This window comes from Triticum urartu, chromosome 2 (assembly GCF_003073215.2).
Source record: "Triticum urartu cultivar G1812 chromosome 2, Tu2.1, whole genome shotgun sequence".
NCBI classification, from domain to species: domain Eukaryota; kingdom Viridiplantae; phylum Streptophyta; class Magnoliopsida; order Poales; family Poaceae; genus Triticum; species Triticum urartu.
Window position 1 is genome coordinate 374,044,894 of NC_053023.1, and position 16,575 is coordinate 374,061,468.

At 44.6% G+C, this 16,575-nt stretch overlaps 1 protein-coding gene across 2 annotated transcripts; it reads left to right on the forward strand.

Annotated features, from left to right (window-relative positions):
- The first annotated feature begins 2,648 nt into the window (after window positions 1-2,648).
- Window positions 2,649-8,170, forward strand: LOC125537357 (RNA-binding protein 1-like). 2 transcript variants are annotated; one of them, XM_048700662.1, is made up of 3 exons: window positions 2,649-3,071; window positions 3,383-4,244; window positions 7,810-8,170. In XM_048700662.1, the coding sequence occupies exons 1-2, from the start codon at window positions 2,808-2,810 to the stop codon at window positions 4,235-4,237; spliced, it is 1,119 nt and encodes a 372-aa protein (XP_048556619.1). In that variant the 5' UTR covers window positions 2,649-2,807; the 3' UTR covers window positions 4,238-4,244; window positions 7,810-8,170. The 2 variants fall into 2 exon arrangements, with proteins under 2 accessions (XP_048556619.1, XP_048556618.1); XM_048700661.1 differs by having other exon boundaries at window positions 2,656-3,071; window positions 7,813-8,170.
- Window positions 8,171-16,575: the final 8,405 nt, after the last annotated feature.

Below are 16,575 nucleotides of genomic sequence, written 5' to 3' on the forward strand. Positions count from 1 at the left end.
GAGTTCCCAGGGCGATGGCCCAAGACCCCTAGGGGCATAGGTTTAGTCCGGCGTGCTGACCTCTCTATTAAGCCTAGGTCGGGTTGTGGCGTATCGTTTGGCCGAGGTCGGGCATGACCCAGGAAAGTGTGTCCGGCCAGAGTTAATCGAGCGTGGTGGGTAAGTTGGTGCACCCCTGCAGGGAAGAAAACATCTATTAATAGCCTGTCCTACGGTAATGGACACTCGGAGTTGTATCCCGATCGATACAACTAGAACTGTATCCTTGAGGTGATAACTGGATAGTATGGCTATGGGATTGCTTTCTCGCAGGGAGTCGAAAAAGGATCTCTAGGTGAGGATGATGACACTACAACTACTTTACATTATGCTAATATGCACTCTTCTAATGCTGCAAGACCTCTGAAGATGCTAGTCGTCGATAGGACTAGGCCTTTTCTCTATTTTGGCATTTCTGCAGCCCAATCCACATATACAACCCTTCCTTTGATAATGTTGCATATATAGTGTAGCTCTTTGCTTACTGAGTACTTTGGATGAGTACTCATAGTTGCTTTGCTCTCTTTTCCCCCTTTTCCTTTCTTTTCGGATGTCGCAACCAGATGACGGATTCTAGGAGCCAGACGACAACACTGGTGACTACTACTACATCGAGGGTGCCTACTACTACGTGACGACCGCTGGCGACCTGGAGTAGTTAGGAGGCTCCCAGGCAGGAGGCCTTGCCTTTTCGATCGTTGTTGCTTTTGTGCTAGCCTTCTTAAGGCAGGCTTATCTAACTTCTGTATGTACTCAGATATTGTTGCTTCCGCTGACTCTTGTGTATTTGAGCTTATGTATTCGAGCCCTCGAGCCCCCTGGCTTGTAATATAAAGCTTGTATTATTTTAATTTGTGCCTAGAGTTGTGTTGTGATATCTTCCGTGAGTCCCTGATCTTGATTGTACACATTTGCGTGTATGATTAGTGTACGATTGAATCGGGGGCGTCACATGTGCCAACATATTCCCTTTTAATTTTTTTCCATACTATAATTCCGGGCTAGATCAAGGGACTTATAATAACTATCCAAAAATTCCATAGTATCATCAACCGGTGGCACTTCCTTGCCATGCACAACATCATTATGAAGTTGCCAAATTCTCCATATAAGTAGAATGACCATATCACAAACCTTATTATCACACGCCACAAGTACATGCATTAGCCACTCTTTACCATAACTCTCGCATCCTTTGCCACACAAGTCGTGCTTGAGGGCATGCAACTAGGGCATGGTAAGAACCTTCCCTCTCTCTGCCGCACACCCGACGACAATCAGTAGTATCAAATGTGTCGGTATAACTTGTTTTGATCAGTGGCAAAGGCACCTGACGCGGCCTTCCAAGCCGCGATACACATTTTAAGAGGAACTTTAGCCTTCCAAACATAATTCTATATGGATCGGTCTCCCTCTGGACACATACTTGAAGCCCCTCCTGCAAATGAATTGTCATGTTCTTTAGTAGCAAGTTTGTAGGCGCTCTTAACAGTAAACTGTCCAGACTTTTCCGTAAACTAGGCAATAAAATCTTCCTGGCTTGTTGGTAATGTACGTATTCTCAGAATTTGCTGCACATCTACATCCCAAAAATGCTGTTGGGGATGCTCCATGTTGAACAGAAAGTCCGAAATATGATTAAAGTGACAATTCCTTTTCGGAGTAATTGGTCTAAGATCATTACCTCTTGGAATCCTAGGATCACGTCATGTACGCACCATAGACCCATTACCGATTCTCCAAATAAAACCTTTTTTCACTACTTGAAGGCCATATTCAATACCTTTCCAAACAACCAAAAAATTACCTGAAAATACCGTGTCCAGAAGATTCCCATTCGGGTAATATTTCACTCAAAACAGATGAGCATACAAACTATCCGGAGTTTCAATTAATCGCCAAGCCTGTTTAGCTAACAAGGCTTGATTAAAAGCCCGCATATCTTTAAACCCCGTACCATCCTTAGACTTTGAAAGACGCATTTTATCCCAACTTAGCCAAGCTATTTTTCTCTTTCCTTTTTCAATTCCCCATTAGTACTGCCTCATCAAACACTCTTCCATTAATTTTTTGTAGTTTTATAATCGTGCACTCCATTTCATAATTCTATTTTGAACCAAAATCACAACAAGAATTATGGAGCCAAACAAATTGGATACAAGAGAACATGACGCTCTATTTTTACGTGTTTTCATTCCTTCATTTTGAGAATTCAATTCAAAGAGGTCCTAAAATGTTTCTCGAAGTCCAGACTCTTTCTTCCGGGCGGGACGCACCAGCCAGAAACTTCCGTCCCGCCGAACCTTTTTCCTACGGGAGTTTGCCAAACTTGTCGTCCTGGGCCCACCACTTTCTTTGCGTGGGACCCACTGTCATTTACCTAGTCCAATATGAGTAGTAGCGAGGTACCCCTAAAAAAAAAGAGTGGCGAGGAGGGAGACCAGTCCACGAACGCCCTAGTCAACACGGAGCCCGCCATGGTCAACGGACGCGTCTCCATCGCCCCGAAACCCAAACCGAAACGCACTCCTCGAGTCCACCAGTCCAAGTCCACCTCACCCTAATCCCCCAGATCCACCCCCCCTGGATCGCATCCCAGCCGTCTGTCCAACACTAACCCCTCTCCCGGAAGCTAAAACCCAGCGCAACAAATCAAATTTAACCCAGGTCGCGCACAAATCCGCCGCGCACGCACACAACCTCCATCTCTCCCCCCCCTCCTCTCCCTCCCGCAGAACCCTAGCTCACCACAAGCCTCTTCGTCGGCGATGGCGGCGGCGGAGAACGCCGGGGACGTGGCGGCGGGGGAGAGCCGCAAGCTGTTCGTGGGTGGCATCCCGTCCTCAGCGCAGGAGACGGAGCTGCGGGGCCACTTTGCCCGCTTCGGTGCGGTGCGCTCAATCGTCGTGATGCGGGACAAGGAGTCGGGCCACGGCCGCGGGTTCGGGTTCGTCGAGTTCGAGGACGAAGAAGCGGCCGCCAAGGCGCTCGGCGATGGGGAGAGGCCCAAGCACTTCATCTGCGGCCGACTGGTGAGTTCCCTCGATCTCCTTCTTCTTGAGCGTGCAAGACAAAGGTTGGAAGTTGATTTTAGTTTGTGGATACTCACTAGTATTTACGAACTTGGGTAGGCCATTATTTGATCTGGTAACGCGTGCTCTCATGGCTGGGCAAATTGATTGATTATTACTTGTACTGTCGCGGGCTCACCTTGTTAAACTGCCGTGCAATGTAGGAGTGCGACATTTTTTTTTTTGCAATATCTGAATTGGTCCCTAGAGATTTTTTGTACTAGGGTGGCGATAGTCATTAGTTACTCAGTTTTGTGTTTTTTTTCGTGCAGGTGGACGTTAAGAGGGCGCGTGCTCGACCTCCGCGGAACTTGGGCGAGCAACCTGTGCATCAGCATCAGCATCAGCTGGAACAGGGTCCGGTTCAGGGTCACCAAGAAGCTGGGGACAGTACCGAGGCCAGTAGTGACAGTATGAGCTATGCTTCAAAGAAGGTATTCGTTGGTGGTTTGCGTGACAACATCACAGAGGAGGAGTTCAGAGCTTACTTTGAGGCGTTTGGCACTGTAACAGATGTTGTTGTGATATACGACAGCCTGACAAGCAGGTCAAGGGGTTTTGGTTTTGTCACCTTTGATTCCGAGGAAGCTGTGAGAAAGGTGATGGGGCAAAGCTTTCATGACTTGAAAGGGACAAGGGTGGAAGCAAAGATCGCTATCCCCAAGGATGCTCAGTATTACCGTAATGGCCGAGGTCGTGGCTCAAGAACCTTTGGCGGAAGGGGTCCTGTTGGCTTTGATGATTCGACATACCAACCGTACAATAACCGACATGGTTTCTACAATGGCTATATGCCACAACCTGTTCCCACACATCCCTACTATCATGGCCTCTATTTTGGTATGGGAGGCAATCCCTATGCAAATGCATATCCAAACCATGCAGTCATGGCAAATGTTCCAAACATGGTGGCAAGGCGTCCAGTATATAGCCCATATCCCCCAATGTATCCTGGCTATGGTTTTGCATACAGAAGTGGTTATGCGGGTGCTGCGCCTTCTGTTCAGTATGGCGTTAATGGTGGCAGAGATTACATGAATGACCAAGACTCTATGGATGTACAAGAACTTGACAGCACTGCTACCATTGCTACAAAGTTTGAATACATGAAGCTAGGTTCACAATGACGTTCTGGTAAGTTACTTGTATTATTATTAGCCAGCCTGGTTTTAATCTTTACTCTTAACTCTGATGCAGCACATTACATGTATTCTTGTTATGTGGAACTGCAGCAGTTACTCATTGATTTGGTTAGTGTCGTTTATAACTTAGGGCCAGTTCTTTTGGCAACTTGAAAAATAAGCCGCCTCCTCCCCAGCTTTTTCGATAAGCCAACTCTCTTATTCATTGGGGCTTCTAAACTAGTTATGTGATAACTAATTTAGAAGTCTCAACAAATTTAGAGGGCGGCTTTTTTTAAGCTGGAGAGAGGCAACTTATTTTTTAAGCCGCCCAAAAGAACTGGCCTTTAGTGTGAGATCTTTGAATCTGTATAGGCTATCATGTTTATTCATTATTTTTTTGTAAAACGAATCTGGGAACACATAATAATAATCCAAATTATGTAGGGAGCTGTTAAATGTAGTCATTTTCCAATGAATAGTGCTGGTTAGTTATTCAATTTGAATAATGGGTAGTTACTAGTTAATATAACTACTTGAATGTTTGAAAAACCTGCACTGATCAATTATGATGTTTTAGTCTATCTCATGAAAAATTCTCAATCCAAGTTACTCCCTCCATTCCTAGAGACAAGGCGGGAAACTTTTCTCCTAGCATTCTTACTAAGCAGGCCACACTTATATTTTTTCAACTAATCCGTCTAATATACCTCTTCACGCTACACTCTACTCCTCAAAGATGCGCTGGGCTGCTGGCCTGAAGTGCATTGTTAAGTGCTCACCTTCTCTTGCTGTTACTAATGGTCAGTGCCAACCTGTGTAGAGCTAGCTGCCTCTGATTGGTCATGCATGGGCTCAGCAATAAAACTTGCTCAGAATGGCTAATGAATGCAGCCTGCAAGCACGGCTAGCAAGAATATTGATGTTCGTGGTGTCTTAATAACTAATAACTGCTTAGAGTGTGATCTACCAGGGGCAAAAGGGTCCAAAACTTTTAAACGCGTAGCTGTCTTGACTTTGCAGAAAAAGTTTCACTCCTTTCTAGGAATGGAGTGAGTATTTGATATGTTTCCTTTTAATTGTTTATTTATCCTCGTCTACTTATTTGGTATATCATTGTAAGTAAAAACAGGCATCCATAAAAATAAATTTAGGCACTACTCCCTCCGTCTCTTAAAAGAAGGCCTATAAATTTTTTCTGAAGTCAATTGGTGCAAATTTTGAACAAGTTTGTAGGAAAAACTATCCAGAACTGTGATATCAAATTGATGCCATTAGGTACATAACAAAGCATATTTTCATATTATATCTATTTAGTATTGTAAGTGTCGATAGTTTTCCCTATAAACTTGATCAAGCTATGCACTGTTTGACTTTTGAAAATTATAGGCCCTCTTGTGAGACGGAGGGAGTACTATTTATTGCATTTCATGCTCTTTATTTGAATTATCTAATAATCATTGCATGTAAAATGCAGCATAAATGTATGATTTTAGAGATTGCTTTGCATAAAGGCATATGATAAAATCAACCATTTTGTAATCATTTTTTATCTATACTCCCTCCGTACCAAAATACTTGTCATGGTTTTAGTTCAAATTTGAACTAAAACCACGACAAGTATATTGGAATGAAGGGAGTACATTGGATTTGTTAGATGGAGAGATGGGGCGGGGGGGAGGGGGGGGGGGGGTTAAGCTTCAATTCAATCCTTGAAATAGAAGTTCTTGGAATGAGTTTCTTAGAGTACCCGGTTCAACATCAATTCTCTAGTGAAACAAATGGTCTTCTTTTTCTTTTGTTCTGTGTCAGTCACTCCTGAATATTATTTACTGCCATTTAGTAATTTGATAAAATAGTGACATGTTATGTTACCATCAACACATCACTAGTTGGAAATCAAGGTCAAGAACTATTATAACTTCATAAGTTGTGATTTCATTTGACCGAACCAGTCAATGGTGAACTGAAGATAAATAGGATATTCTGTAGTTTCAACTGGTGTTTATTGGTGAAATGGCAATCGGACACTATATGCCTGTAGGAATTGATTGAATTATACGTGACTTGAGACTTGAGATATGGTTTTGTTCCATTGTCATCTGTGCTTACATTCCATAGTTTCCAAGATACTCCCTCCGTTCCTAAATATAAGTGTTTTTTAGAGATTCCAATATAGACTACATGCGGAGCAAAATGAGTGAATCTACACTCTAAACTATGTCTATATACATCCGTATGTATTTAGGAACGGAGGGAGTATTTTTTTTCCAGATATTGCAGGCCTGTGCTACAATTGTTTGTATTTGCACTGTGTGCGATGTATGGTTGTGCCCTTAACTGGCTTGATAGTTCATAGGATATGGCAATATGTTTTCTATGCCAATTCACTTTTTATTTCTTTTGTGCTTAAATTAGCATGTAGCCTTAAAACAAAAAAAGGTTGTCAGCATGTGATATTAGGCGTTAGCAACCAAAAACTGTTAGTACGTGGATTCATGTTTGTTTAGAACTTCCCAAGGTTCTTTTTTGTAATTCTCGTGTCGCAATTATGAAAGCATTGTCTAAAATATGATGTACTGGTTAGCTATTCATGCAGTTTTAGTTACTTGGAATCAGTGACTTGCATAGTTATGTGCACATACCTAGAGGCACCAAATTTCCAATAAAGGCCAAGCTTGCCCATGCGCACAGACCTAGAGGCACAAGATTATGTTTTTTTTTAAATGGTGGTTGATGCCCATGATAAATGACATGTACAGTTACTCGGACCTTTTTTACCATGAAGATGAACATACGGTGTGAAAAGTATGGAGTTACTCTGTACTTGTATAATACTCCCTCTGTTTTTTATTTACTCCACGTATTAGCTTTGTCTTAAGTCAAATTTATAAACTTTGACTAAGTTTATAGGAAAATTTATTAACATCTTCAATGCCATTAGATTTATCATTGAATATATTTTTGCATCATATATACTTCCTCCGTTCGCAAATATAAAATGGTCTCACTTTCTTGTGAATCGGATGTTTATAGGCACTTTTTAGTGTGTTTGTTCACTCATTTCAGTCCGTATGTAGGTCATATATATATATATTTATTGAAATATCCAAAACATCTTATATTTGTGAACGGAGGTAGTACTTGTTATTGTAAAAGTTCATTCATATTATTTCCCATAAAGTTTGACTTAGAACGAAGCTAATATGCAGAGTAAATAAAAACAAAGGGGGTGCTTTGTACTGAACTCTTTAAATTTCTGGCATAAACTAACTGTTCAGCATGTTTGCTTTTGTAAACTCAGTTGCCTTCTGCTTATTCTCACGACTATTTTTTTTTCTCTTGAATGTGTAATTCAATCTTTAATTTTTTAGAAGATTCTAGTGAAGCTTAAAACTAAATGAAATGCAATCATAAATGAGGATATATATTTTTAGTCTTGTGCTTGCCGGTTTGTTCATAATTACTGTACTGAAACAATGTCCTCTTAAATAATTGCCCCCATGATCATATCTTTTTTAATCAGGTTTGGCTGATATCAAAATAGATTTCAAAGGTTGCATGTTTTCTTTTGTTAGCAGGGCAATTATTTCTACACTGATGACAGCGGAAGTCGCAACTGTGAAGACATGAGCTGAGATTCTTTGGTTGACAAGTACATCATTGGAAATTATCAACTTACCCCCATTCCTTGTTTCAACTGCATGTAGACTGAAAACATTCAAGTTCCAACTGGCTGTTGAGCTCACATGACTAGTACCAATGCTTAAATCCTTTTAATGTATCAGAATCAGAACATTTGATGTCGTGCAGTCTCGGTTCTGTATGGGTGCTGGCATGTATGTAACCGGTGCCACGATCAATTGTTGTGCAGTGCCTTTATTGTTGGTTGTTGGGTAGCAAACTGGATCCACGTGGTCCATCTGCTATCTTCATTCATATCCGGCAGATACATTGATGTCCCGAATGTGCAAAAGAGGGGTGTTTCTGTCAAGCTCACTTGCTCTGTTTGATGTGTAATGTGCGAGAGGGAGATGACTAGAGGAGAGTGACAAGATGCTTGCTACTAGATGCACTTGTACCAGCTACTACCACTACTATAAGTTGTAGGTTTCTTGTAGGCCCACAAAAGAAGGCTAGGGAAACAAAAGACCCAGCCAGGGGAGGAAGCAGTGACCCCTTGTCATTCTCTGTCCCTCTAGCTCTAGGCCTTGTCCTGACGCATGGAGCAAGTCCTCTCCGCATCACATGTTGCTATCGAATCATACATGCCCCATGGTAGGTTCATAGGAGCAGCATGTAGGATTGGACGGGTTGATGGATGGATGCTGCTTTAAGTAAGATAGAAAAGATGGGAGGGATGCTTGATGAGTTTGATAGATGTATGACACCATAATGTCAATCTATATTTTTGGGGGGTTTGGTTTGGTCTTTGGTGTTGCCCTGTTGAGATGACACCATGTCCATGCGATGCTATGTAGTGCACCTTTTGGTTAGTTTCTCTAATTTTCTTTCCTTCGGGACAGGTCTAGTAGTACTTGCAGAAGTGAAGCTTCTTTGTAGGAGGGAGCCCCTTGGACACGCCCCACCCAAAAACCTCTGGTTTCATCACTCCAAAGGTTAATATTCCCTCTTCTTTTGATGCCAGTTTGGTAGGGCCAGCTTGAATTGAAGATAGTGTTTGTGACTTGTGAGAGAAAAAGATATGGGGAGCAATGTTTTTTTGTTTTGCTCTCTATGCAGGGCTGCTGCATCAATCTTTTCAGAGGCTGTAGGGTTAAGCTGAGCAGCAATGGCAAATGCGATTGCCTTTACTTTCTTGAGAGGGAAAGTGCACCTATTAACTAAGGGTATCGAGTATTACTGGCAGTGACAGGTGATCCAAGATAGCTTTTGTACATTTTGAGAATGTAAGAAAGTAGTTTTGACTGCTGTTGTTAGCCTCAAGGTCCACACCAAGGTTTATTTACAACCTTTTTATCATTGAAAGGTAGTATATGAGACGCTGAAAGACTCCAACAAACATTATTAGCACTTGTCAGAGCACAAAATAAAAGTCTTACCGCTGGTGCTTTTACCTAGCAAGTCTTGATCACAGTTTGTGCTTTTATAAAAGGCTCCTATTACTGGTTTAAAGATGCCGGCAATATGGTCAGTACTCAGGAGCATGCTATTCATGGAAAATCATGATAAGTTCACTTTAGTCCGTTTGTTAGGATGGTGATCCCAGGTAGGAGGATTTCTTCTTTTGACGGTATTCAACAAGATTCGCATATACAGTTCTGTCGGATTCATTTTCTAAAGGATTGGTTATACCGGATTTTGAGAAGTGCATGCATGTCATGCTTCCATCTTTTCTATCTAAATGGTCTTATATTAGTTTACAGAGGGAGTACATACATACAAATAGAATGAACAATGTGACTATGAAATACATTGGAAGTCTATGGGGAAGCAGGAAAAAAAAAACTATGGACCTTCCACTGTTCGAGATAGAGACGCATCAGGTAGAAGGTACACTGCTAGCTACATATAGGTGGTGGCATGGTGCATACACAACAATGGTAGAGACAGAGACCAGGTCTCTTCTAGTTTCAGATGAATTAATAAACCATGCATGCATGGTAGCAAGTGAGCCATGCACAGCCATCAGCCATGTTACATTTTCCAGTGAAATATCATGTGTCCATGCAGATGCATGGTGCCCCTGCTGCTGCTGCTGTTGCTGCTGCTGCTGCTCTTATCTCCATCAGCATCCAGCATGCAGCAGCATCTTTTGAGCAGTATATATACACAGTTTTTGTCCTCAACTAGAAACTCTGCAAGCCTGCTAGCAAATTAATTGACGAATGTACAAGGGTAACCTACTGTTTTTCCTTGACAGCTTCAGAAAGGAAAAAAGATGGTTTTTTCTCTCTCTCTCTCGTTCTCTTGTTCAAAGCTCAGAAGAAAATGAAATTTTGAACAACTAGCAATCTAGCAATAGCTCCTTTTCTTCAACTTCTGCCATCTTCTGGTCATATATGCGTGCATATATATGGGTCCTAGCTAAATCATTTTACAAGGGAAACCTAATGTTTCTCCTTGGTAGCTCCAGACAAAATCTACATTTTCCATTTTCTTTCTCTTAAAAAGAACATAAATAAATTTTGAGCAACCTGAGATGTTCTTTAATTTTTTTTTGCCTAGTTTCTACCATGTTTGTATACCCGGAAAAAATGTTTATACAGCAAAAAGTATTCATAAATGAGCACTCATTGGATAGAAAAGAAGGTACCCGCTATATTTTCCATTTTAGGCCTCCTTTGGTTTGTAAAATATTTTATAGGAATTCTATAGGATAGGATTCCTATAGGAAAAAGGTTCCTTTTGAGCCCTTGGGTTTGTAGGAATGGATTCTTATTACTATGGAGGATTGGTCCATATCCTTCACATTTGAAAGGTAAGAAAACATTAGCTCGGATCTAATGGAAAAATTCTTATCCTTTGAACTACTCCCCTCGTAAAGAAATATAAGATCGTTTAGATCACTAATGGAGAGGGAGTAAATGACATCTGTCCTATGAACCAAAGAAGGCCTGAATCTTGCTTGATTCATACAAGTCTAATCCATGAACAGCAAAAGAACTCGGAGATGGTTCATCAGTGGGCAGGACAAGCAGGAAGGAAATGGTACACAAAATTGAACTGCCATCAAATCAGCTTTGGATGCGGAATATATTTGGTGCTGAAATTCAGAGCCTCAGAAATTGTGGGGTATCTTGGTTGAGAGTGCTTGGCAGGAGAACAGGATCTAGTGGCATGGGAACTAGTCCTCTCTCTGTAGGCCATTCTTCTATCTCTCCCTCACTCTCTTGAGGGCTCTGAATTAAAAAATAAGTACGTGCATATACAACAAGAGAGGGAAATTATAACTAAAAGGACAGTGAAATGTAAAATGAAGTTAGGAAAGAGCTCCTGGTACTAGCATAAGGAATAGCCAAAGTGAGTTTATCTTAATGCAGTACCTAGGGGGGAGAGGGGGTAAAGATCTCTGCTACTTTGGCATTCATCTCTCTCTCTCTCTCTCTCTCTCTCTCTCTCTCCCTCCCTCTCTCTCCCTCCCTCTCTCTCTCTCTCTCTGGCTGCCTTGTTTCCTGCCATCTTTTATCGGAGTGGGGAATGTGGAGGCATGCATTGCACAGTGCTGGGGTAGTGTGTCCATTATCCACCCTTTGCAAGCAGGACGAACGACATGCCACTTTGCTCTCCCCTGAACAGGTTGGACGATTTTTTTGTTTGCCAGAATTGGGGCTCTTAGGCATGTCCATTTATGCTTAACCCTAACCCCTCGTCCAGTTCCATCGCCCACTAGCGTGTTGCCATCTGCGTATGTACTCCTCTCCTGTCACGCGTCATCCATTAGATTGTCTCCCCTTTTTACTGACCGAGCTTGTCATTCATTTTAAAAATGAAGTTCAGGCCCGAAAGTTCAGAATCTGAAACGGGTTTGCCTCACGAGATGTTGAGTCGCTTTGTTATATGGGCAGGAAATAATTTTCACTAGAAATACATCCCTACATGAACAAATTGAATGTAATGTTCCTTCCTTGTAGCATGTCAGCTGTCTGTGCATGGACCACGCACACATATGTACAACAATGATCTGCGAGGTGCATGTGGCATGATCAGGTTTCAGGCCAGGCAAAGCCCCAAGAAAACATGGTTTGCATGCATAATCACGGCAGGCATGAGCATCTGGCGAGCTCTCAGCTGCTAGCTGCTAGCTGCTGCAAAGCATGCAGATGCAGAATGCAGTGGTAGCCCAGGCACACAGAGGCTCGCAGCAGCATGTAGCTACCTATAGCTAAGCTAGCTAGCCACCATTTGTGTGTCTTAGTTTGCGTTTGTGGTCTGGAACCCTGATCAAGTCTGGTCTGAATTAAGTTGGCCAGCTCATGCAAAGGACACCATTGGACACCACTGGCCATATTCATATTTTAGATGGCGACCCCTCATCCATGCAGCAGCCAGCAGCCAGCAGCTCACACAATTGCTAGTACAGATATATTTTTATGATCGAGGACAACAACTTGCTAGTATAGCTAGAAGGAAAATTAGTTCTTTTTTTAAAAAAATCACTAAAATGAGCTAGCTAGCTGTTGCATTGCTTCCTTGTTGATCGGGGGCAATCAGGTGTTTTTATGCATGATTGGTTGCAAGGGCCCGATTTTTCCCTGCCGGATTGGTTGCATGAGTTGAAGGAGCTAGTTGGTATTGCCACTAATTATGAGCTTACTAACAGCGTAATATTCTTGAAGGGCCGTTAGCGCTTCTCGAAATCGTTCATGAGCTCAAACGTACCAAGTCTAGAGGTGTTCTCCTTAAGTTAGATTTTGAAAAAGCGTACGATCGCGTGAACTGGGAGTTCGTGCGAGAGGTCCTCATCAAAAAGGGTTTTGATGTGGGCTTTGTCCATCGTATCATGCACCTGGTTAGTAGTGGTCACACGGCTGTGACCATCAATGGTGTAATGGGCAAATTCTTTCGCAACAAACGCGGCCTTAGGCAGGAAGACCCTAGTTCTCCTTTGATCTTCAACTTCGTTGCGGACGCTTTGGCGGCCTTGATCAGCGAAGCCAGGGCTGCGGGGCACATCAAAGGGTTGATCTCCCACCTCATCCCCGGCGGCGTGACCCATCTGCAATATGCGGATGACACGATGCTGCTTTTTGAGCCAGACGACCATAGCATAGCAACAATTAAGTTGCTTTTGATTGCTTTTGAGATTCTTTCAGGTCTAAAGATTAATTTTCTCAAAAGCGAAGTGATCACCATAGGGATGGATGATCGCGAAGGTCGGAGAATCGCAAACTTGCTCAATTGTAGGATTGGGAAGTTTCCAATAAAATACTTGGGACTACCGATAAACCACAAAAACTTGACGATTGCCGACTGGGTGCCACTTTACGGCAAAGTGGTGAACCGGGTTAGTCCTTGGAGAGGTCGGTTCATGTCCTCTGCTGCTAGGCTGATTTTGACCAATTCTAGCTTATCCTCCTTGCCTATCTTTACGATGGGTATGTTCCTCCTAGCAGATGGAGTGCATGCCAAGCTTGACACGCCTCGCACCCGGTTCTTTTGGGAAGGAACTGGGACAAAGCACAAATACCATCTGGTTAAATGGGCTGCGGTCTATCGCCCTAAGAAGTTCGGTGGTCAGGGGATCACGAATTCAAAGCTGATGAACGTTGCTCTCCTTACCAAATGGTGGTGGCGCCTTGCCCAAAACGAGAAGGGTCTCTGGGCTGATATTCTCCGGGCCAAGTATTTCCCGGATGGCAACCTTTTTAAGGCCAAACCCAAAGGATCGCCCTTTTGGAATGGCATTCAAGCGGTTAGGCCAGCATTTGCGGTTGGGGCCCAGTTTATAGTTAACAATGGCAAGTCCACGCGGTTTTGGTTGGATTGCTGGAAGGGTCAAACGCCGCTGTGGCAGTCCTATACGCAGCTGTACCAGCTTGCCACAGACACACACATTACGGTCGCTGACGCTCTCAGAGTGTAACCCCCGACGATCTCCTTCTTCAGACCTCTGGAAGCGGGAGAGGCGGCGGCTTGGGAGGCTTTGGTGGCTGAGCTCGAGGGATGGAGTCTCAGCCACGATCAAGATCAGATTGATTGGAAGCTTTCGGCTTCTCGTAAATTCTCGATTAAATCCTTATACTAGAAGCTTACAGAGGGGACTGGGCTTGATATGGCCAGGGGGCTGTGGAAGGCTGGCATTCCACTCAAAATCAAGATCTTTTTGTGGCAAATGTTCCGCAACCGTCTGCCAACATCGGACAATGTGGCCAAACGCAACGGGCCGGCGAATGGGACATGCGCCATCTGCGGGCTTGGGGAGGACGCTAACCATGTCTTCTTCAAGTGCTGCCTTGCTAGATTTGCGTGGAGCACGGTTAGGGACACATTTAAACAGAATTGGAACCCGCAAAATAGCTCAGACCTTCTTTCTTTATTAACCGCACAGAGGGGTGCGAACGCGCGTGTGGTGTGGCGCTGCGTTGGGGCGCTGTTTTGGTCCATTTGGACTGTGAGGAACAAAATTACTATTGAACATAAATTCCCTGCTCACCCAGCTGAGATTTTTTTCAAATGCCATATTTTCCTACAGGCTTGGGCGCCATTGGGGAAGCAGCGTGACGAGGGGCGCATAAACGAGATCATGGAGCAGATCAAAACATGCACGGCAAGAGCAAGACTTCAAGAGCCGCCAGACTGAGCTTTTGCGTTTATTATCTCTATGGTTATGTGCTTTTAGCGTCCTCTTGAACTTTAGTATCTTTCTTTGCCAGGACTGCGAGCCCGCTGAACCTAAATGTTATGTGGTTGTGGAGTTTCGACCCGGGTGGATGCTGCCTAGTGGCTTTATTAATTTAAAGTCGGACGCTTCGTGCGTCTACGTTCCAAAAAAAAGAGAAACTCCAACGGAGCGATCCATTTCGTCTGCTGGAGTCCGTTTGGATCGGCGCGGACACAAAAGTCGATCCAACGCGCCAACCCAAATGGACGCGCATCCGCTTGGCATCCGCATGCCGATCCATTTCCGGCCCATTTTTGAGTCGAATTTACGTCGGCGCGGACACGAAACAGACGCGCGCGCGCCTACTTCCTCCGGGCCCGTTGGTCGGTGGCCGCCTCCACCATTTTCCTCCATTTTTCCCCAAAACCCTCTTGCCCGCGCGCGCTCCCGCCCCACCCCTGTCATGGACGACGACCTCGACCTCGCCTCCGCCGCCGGCCTCGCCTCCCTCGCCTCGCCTGGCATGGCGACCGTCCCCTCCGACAAAGGCAAGCCTCGCGCCCCCCGCAAGATCGCCACCGCGCCCAAGCCAAAGACGGCGCTGACGCCCGAACAATGGGCAAGGGAGTCGGCCAAGAGGAAGGGCCGGAGGCATGCCGCGGACGCGAGGGATGAAGCCGTCGCAGCTGCCGCCGTCGCTGCCGCCGCGCAGCAGGAGGTCACCAACGCCCGCATCGTGGCGGCAACGAGGGAGGCACTCTATATGCTAGGGTTAAACCCTAGCCAGCACGGCCTCGTTAACATCGTCGTGGCCGTGGCGGCGAGCATCGGCTCATCCGCGTTCCCTCGGATGGTGCTGCCCGACTCGCCCCGCGCGTCGGATTGCACCCTGATTGTCGGTGTCAAAACCGACAGATCTCGGGTAGGGGGTCCCGAACTGTGCGTCTAAGGATCGATGGTAACAGGAGGCAGGGACACAATGTTTACCCAGGTTCGGGCCCTCTTGATGGAGGTAATACCCTATGTCCTGCTTGATTGACTTTGATGAATATAGGGGTTACAAGAGTTGATCTACCACAATATCGTAATGGCTAAATCCTAATTGTCTAGCCTATATGATTATGATTGTGATTGCCTCTACGGACTAAACTCTCCGGTTTATATAGACAACGAAGGGGGCTAGGTTTGTACAAAGTCGGTTTACAGAGAAAGGAATACTCATATCCGCACGCCAAGCTTGCCTTCCATGCAAAGGAGAGTCCCATCCGGACACAAAGGAAAGTCTTTTATCTTGTATCTTCACGGCCCATTAGTCCGGCCCATGTAGTATAGCCCGGACGCCTGAGGACCCAGTAATCTAGGACTCCCTCACCGATGCCCGGCTTCCATGTGTACCCGCAGGCCTCCTACCTCTCCGGGGAGTGCTCGCCTGACGTGAGCCTGGTGGTGCCTTCCACGCCCGCGCCCGCGCCCATCGACCTCAGCGCCACACCGGTGGCTGGTGGCTCGTCATCCGGAGGCGCAAGGAAACACGCGCGACAGATGCCGGCCGACGTGTGCTACCTCTTGAGCATGCGTTGGTTTTCCCTTAAAGAGGAAAGGGTGATGCAGCAAAGCAGCGTAAGTATTTCCCTCAGTTTTTGAGAACCAAGGTATCAATCCAGTAGGAGACCACGCGCGAGTCACCTCGTACCTACACAAACAAATAAGAACCTCACAACCAACGCGATAAAGGGGTTGTCAATCCCTTCACGGCCACTTGCAAGAGTGAGATCTGACAGAGATAATAATAATAAGATAAATGTTTTTGGTATTTTTATGATATAGATTGAAAGTAAAGATTGCAAAATAAAATAGATTGGCTAGTGGCTTCTCTCAAGATAGCATAAGAATTACGGTGGGTGAACTAATTACCGTCGAGCAATTGATAGAATTGAGCATAGTTATGAGAATATCTAGCTAATAACTATGGACCTGAAGGTCTGAGGTAAACTACTCACACATCATCGGAGAGGCTATGGTGCTGATGTAGAAGCCCTCTGTGATCAATGCCCCCTCC